This window comes from Excalfactoria chinensis, chromosome 2, assembly GCF_039878825.1.
Source record: "Excalfactoria chinensis isolate bCotChi1 chromosome 2, bCotChi1.hap2, whole genome shotgun sequence".
Lineage (NCBI taxonomy): Eukaryota > Metazoa > Chordata > Aves > Galliformes > Phasianidae > Excalfactoria > Excalfactoria chinensis.
The window spans coordinates 115,972,775-115,978,774 of record NC_092826.1 but is presented as its reverse complement, the minus strand read 5'-3'; the positions used below and the strand labels follow the sequence as shown (position 1 = coordinate 115,978,774).

At 47.8% G+C, this 6,000-nt stretch overlaps 1 protein-coding gene across 1 annotated transcript in view; it reads left to right on the top strand.

Annotated features, from left to right (window-relative positions):
* The first annotated feature begins 333 nt into the window (after positions 1 to 333).
* Positions 334 to 6,000, top strand: part of MRPL3 (mitochondrial ribosomal protein L3) — a 29,312-nt gene continuing 23,645 nt past the window's right edge. The window contains exons 1-4 of the mRNA XM_072330157.1: positions 334 to 663; positions 1,029 to 1,207; positions 1,457 to 1,548; positions 2,620 to 2,718. Of these exons, the coding sequence (XP_072186258.1) occupies positions 353 to 663; positions 1,029 to 1,207; positions 1,457 to 1,548; positions 2,620 to 2,718 (681 nt within the window). The 5' untranslated portion in view covers positions 334 to 352. The remainder of the gene's footprint in view (positions 664 to 1,028; positions 1,208 to 1,456; positions 1,549 to 2,619; positions 2,719 to 6,000) is intronic.

The window sequence follows — 6,000 nt, the reverse complement described above, 5'->3', positions numbered from 1 at the left end:
CCTCCTTTCAGGCAGCTGTAGAGTGCCATCAGGTCTCCCCTCAGCCTCCTCTTCTCCAGACTGAACAATCCCAGCTCCCTCAGCCGCTCCCCATAAGACTTGTGCTCCAGACCCCTCACAGCTACATTGCCCTTCTCTGGACACGCTCCAGGGCCTCAATGTCTTTCTCGAAGTGAGGGGCCCAGAACTGAACACAGCACTGAAGGTGCAGTCAGCAGTGCCAAGTATAGCGGGCTGATCACCCCCCTGTCCCTGCTGGCTGCATTTCTGATACAAGCCAGGACGCTGTTAGCATTCTTGTCCACCTGGGCACACTGTATGGCGGGTCTCACGTTGGGATCCGTGGTTCCCCATGTACAACAGTTCCCGTCAGGGTGGTGACCCCAGCCGGCCGCCCGCACTGCTTTATGGAGCCTTCCAGCTGCTCGCAGCCGCTCACCGGCCCCTCCAGACCCCCGCGGTGCCGCACGGAACGCCCCTCTCCTCCCGGCGGAACGTTCTTTCCGCGCCTCACGGAACGGTTCCGCGTCGGACCGGGCGGCGCAGCGCTTCCGCCGGCGGTGGCGGCATGGCGGGCTGGGGGCTGCTGGCACGGCTTGGGGCAAGGCTGCGGGCGGCGGCGGCGCCGGGGAGGCCGCTGAGGGCGGCGACGTCCGGCCATAGGTAGCGAGGGGCAGGTAGCGGGGGACAGGCCGCGGGGCCGCCGGGGGTGGGCCTGCGTTCCACACCTCATCCTCTGCGCGGCCGGTCCGGCCCTGGAGGTGTTGAGGAACCGTGTGGATGTGGCACTGAGGGACGTGGTCGGTGGGTATGGTGGGGGTGGGGTGGCTTTTCCAGCCTTAATGGTGCTGTGATTCTAAGGGTCGGCAGTTTGAGTGGTTGTGGTTGAGCAGCTTGCTGGCGTAGTGCCTTTGTAACTGCGCGCTCTATTATGCAGCAATGTGATCTTGTATGTAGCTCATCACAGACGTAGATGTCACGTTCATTTGAACTGATCAGACACTTACCTGCTTCCCACCCCTGGAAAGCTGGCAGCTGGGCTTTGCAGCCAGGCCTGTGCACGATGCAACGTGGTGGCACGAGCATCTGTCTGAAGAGAACGTCCAGTTCCTCAAGAAGGCGACAGCGGAGGAGTACAGAGCGCAGACAGCCAGCAAGCTGTGCCCGCTGAAGGACGAGCCATGGCCGCTGAATGAGTGGAAGCCAGGTGAGAAAATGGACCCGACAGGGTGCCTTTGTCATACAGTGACAGTGTCAGAAACATGCAAAGAGTGGGGTGGGATGAAATACTACAGGAGACCATCTAATAGTTGGTTTGGTGCTAGGGTTATGCACAGGTGTTGTGATTTCACAGCAGAACAAGTGTGAGACCTCACCAGCAGTTCCTTCGGTTGTGAGATGCCTTCTTGCAAACGTTAAGCATGGAGTTGCATCTGTGCTCTCTTCTGGTCTGCAGGTTCTGTCAGAGTTGGTGTTGTTGCAGTGAAACTGGGAATGATGCCGATATGGACCAAGTCAGGAAAGAAGCACGCTGTCACGCTACTTAAGGTGAAACAAGTCACGCTGAATTTCATCCCCTTTACTGTATTTGGATTAACCGTGTATCACTTCACAGAGATAGAGCACGCTGTGGCTATTCTCTATATGTTAAGACTTCCTGTGAATAGAAGGGGTCTCCCTTCTACCTGAAGTGCTCTGGTGCTGCAAAATTGGACCAAGCAGAAGGGAAATGGGAGGACAGTACAAAGTTGGATTACCTTTCCTGCTTTGCGTTTTTTGCCACCTTTCTGCACTTTCAGATTAGTTTTACATTGGTTGCTGAGGCTTTGTAGCCATGAGGCGGCTCTTTGGTATCTTCTGGCAGACATCGCTGAGGTGAAACTGTTTTGCATTCCTGCTGCTACCCAGTGACAAATGAGGGCTGTGAAGGACACCAGGGTTACAGGGTGAAGGAGCAGGAGGCTGAAACAGTCTCTTTATTGCATGCTTTGCAGCTGCATGCAGTAGAGATTTCCATAGAATCATGTGAATTGGAAGGGACCCTTAAATGCCATCCAGTCTAACTGCCCTGCAGTGAACAGGGACACCTACAGCTACATCTGGTGCTCAGAGCCCTGTGCAGCCTGACCTTGAGTGTCATCAGGGACAGGGCACCCACCACCTCTGGGCAACCTGTGCCAGTGCGTCACCACCCTTATTCTGGAAAACTTCTCCCTTATGTCCAATCTAAACCTCCCTTATTTTGGTTTGAAACCATTTCCCCTTGTCCTGTCACAGCAAACCCTGCTAAATAGCCTGTCCGGTTCTTTCTCATAGCCCCCCTTTAGATTTTGCACATCTTGCTCACCAAAGGCGGCAACAGGAGTTCACCAGAGCACTCAGAAACACGTAGCTGTCATTTTACAAGGATCTTCTCTAAGATAGGCCTTTAATTAATTAGGAATAGAATGTCTGTGGTAAAAGGGCAGTGCGTGGCCTTATCTGTACGCTCTATCTCCTGTTACACAAATATGAATCTAGAAGAGATGTACTTTGAGTTGCTTTGATAATCTCCTATTCGAATATTGAAGCATGAACATCTGCTTATGCTTAAGTAATCGCTATTTCTCTTTTGTTAAGGTGCAAGATTGCCATGTTTTGAAGTACGTTTCCAAGGAAGATTCAGGTGGAAAAACAGCGAAGCTGCTTGTTGGTGGGAAAAACGCATCTCCTTTTTTTGTAAGTGAGCTGCTTTGGCTGTTTTTGTTGGAGTTGTTTCTCTTGTGATGACAGCACAACAATAACACAAACAGGATTTTTCTAAGAGATTAATTGTCCAACATGACGTGTTTGGAAACCGATCTTTTATCACACTCGTGCTTGCTTATTTCCCTACTGCTAATCTCACTTCTTGGATAAGAGGTGTTTAGTGGTAACGCCTGCACAGGGCTGTTGAGATTGGTATTCGGCAGCTGGTTTTCCTGATGAAGAAGTGTGAAGTGAATTTTAAGGGAGATGGCTTCATGACCAGCAGTGATACCAAAACCACACACTTGATTCTATGTTGGAAGCCCTGCACACCTGATGCTGAGTTCCCAGCCACCTTCAGTGCTTCTGGCTTTCTCTGTGTTTCTCGGAGCTATTGTCGGTGCTGATGAGGAAAATTGAATTATAGATCAAGGCAGGAACAAAGCTTTCCCTCAAAGGGTCGCCATTTCTGTGATCCATTATTTCTATCAATTTTCACATCTTGCAGTGTCCGAAAACTCATTTATTTCGTGTAGCCAGGAAGGAAAATATTGCTTGTGATTACTCAGCAGGTTGTCTCCCTTGGAGATTTTGGCTTCTTTTTTTTACATTTGGTATATCTCTTGGTTTTTTTCTTCCTTATGTGTTCTGTGGGTTTATGCTCTATTTAATCATCATTGCTTCTACTTTTCATGTGTTGCTTTGGTCCATTTCCACTTTCCAGCTGTGACATTTTTCCTGGAGAAATTGCAGCCATACTTTTTGTTTCCTATAACCTTGGTTTAAGACATTCAATAGTTGTGAGAGTCAAACAGCTTTCAGTTTGAATTCTGCGTGTTAGACTCCATACAATTGATCTCTTTGTGAAGGTGATGTTGGCTGCAGTTCAGTGTTGTCAGATTCAAAACATGCAAGGGATGAAGAGGAACAGAAAGTAACACATACAGCAGAGATACGTTAAAAGCCAATTGAAGGGCTTTTCCAATCATTTGCATTATGTACATGGTACTCTTGGACATGACTTTTGGATTTGGTTAAGCTTGTCCGGGCTGGATGTGGCTCTGTGCAGCCTGGTCTGGTGGTTGGCAACCCTGCACATAGCAGGGGGTTGAAATTAGGTGATCGTTATGGTCCTTCTCAACCCAGGCCATTCTACAGTTCTGTGATTTTAGTAAAGGTATTGAACAAGTATCTTTGGACAAATCTATGGTGAGGACCTGGCCTAGATCTGAGTTTTGTGTAGTTACCATCATCATCGTCATCCTTGTATGGACTACAGAGATCCTGAGACAATTCGGCCTTTGGTTTCTGACCAGTTTTACTGCTCAGGTACCCACAAGTGATCTGTTTTACTGGTTTAACTCAGATTCGACTCATTGCTCTCCTATGTTTATCTTTCAGTAGGGTGGGTTTTTTTTTTCTCTCCAAAGTGTTTGTATGCAAGAATTAAAAGAAAGTGAAATGATTCTTGCTGTGTGAGCATAAACACTTTATTTTCTGTAAATTCCTCACAGGAACACCAGTATTCCTCACGGTGCTGATTTTATTTTTTAATGAATTTAACCCAGTGATTCCCTCAGTAATTTCACTGACAAAGAGACTTTAATCTATTTCTTTTGAGTGTCAAATTCCTTAAAAAGTAAGAAGTGTTTGTGTTTTGCATCAAGCTAGAAAGAAATTCTGGCTGATGTCATCCCATTACAACCTTTCCCCATAGGGGAGATGTTCCAGACCCTTCATCATCTCTGTGTGTCTCTACTGGACTCCTAGGAGATCCCTGTCTGTTTTGAACTGGGGAGCCCAGAACTGGACACAGTATTCTACATGTGGCCTCATCAGGAGAGAGTAAAAGGGGAGGATCACCTCCCTCGACCTGCTGGCCAAGCTCTTTTTAATGCACCCCAGGATACCACTGGCCTTCTTGGCCACAGGGGCACACTGCTGGCTCATGGCCCACCTGTTGCACACCATAACATCCAGGTCCTTCTCTGCAGAGCTCATCTCCAGCAGGTCAGTCCCTGACCTGTACTGATGCATGCGGTTATTCTTCCCCAGGTGCAGGACTTTATACTTCCTCTTGTTAAACCTCATCAGGTTCCTCCCTGCCCAGCTCCCCAGTCTGTCAGTACAGTAACAGTTCTTCCAGAACATCCTTATACACTTCCCTGAAGTGAGGGTAGATTCATTATTTTCTTCTAACATTGGAAGATGTTGCTGGTCTTTTTCATTGAAGAACGTTTGAGAATTCACTCAATCTTCTCTTCTTGCCTGTGCTGCCTTTCAGGGGGCTTTGTAAAGGCCTTGGTGGTGTGGCTGCTCATGGACACCATAATAAGGTAGTATAGAAAATGGCTGGATTGAGATCAGTGGAAATGAAGGGTTGGCACACAGACATCTAGTAGAGGAGGGATTTGCATATGCTTCTGTCCTCTAGCGTGGTACTGCACTTTAATACAGTTGTTGTCCATTAGTGCCTGAAATGTTCATGGTCTTTTGGGAGATTTTTGGATTCAATTAATGGCCTTTTTAAAAACGATAGTATTAGCTGAAGCATTTTGTACTGTGATGTCCAGTTTAGAAATCACTTAAATTAAAAGAATGATCAGCCTTCAAAGGCTGTAACCACGTTTCCTCCTCAGGTGAGGACGCATTTGTAAAGATGGAAGTTGTGGCCTATGGCTGAGTCAGAGCTGCTCCATCCTCCTGCTCCTTCATTTTTCATTCTCTTCTCAGAACACCTCACAGTTTTTTACAACCCCAAGGAAGCACAGTGTGCAGATTTTGAAAGTAAACAAAATCAGTTCTAAAGTTGGGTCTGAAAAAGCAAAGTTTTTTTGCTTGACAGATAATTGCACCGAGCTCTCGAGAAGAGAAACTCAGTGCTGTGACTGCCCAAGTGTGACAGCGCTGTCTGATGCTTCAGTTGTTTACTGGAATTCATTTGAAGCCAAATCAACTGCAGCACTTTTTCCTGCAGCCTCGGTTAAGTGTTTCTGGAAGCTCTTGCATTGCCTGACTCCGTTGGTCTGATTTTGTTCGTTGAATGGGATAAATGCAGTTGTGGTGACGTGGAACTGAATGATCAGCAGCACTGAAAAGGAGCAAATGGTTTTCATAGAATTATAAAATCACAGAATAGTTTGGGTTGGAAGGGACCTTAAAGCCCACCCGGTTCCAACCCCTTGCCATGGGCAGGGCTGCCACCCACTGGATCAGGCTGCGCAGGGCCCCATCCAACCAGGCCTTGAGTGCTCCAGGGATGGGGCAAATTTA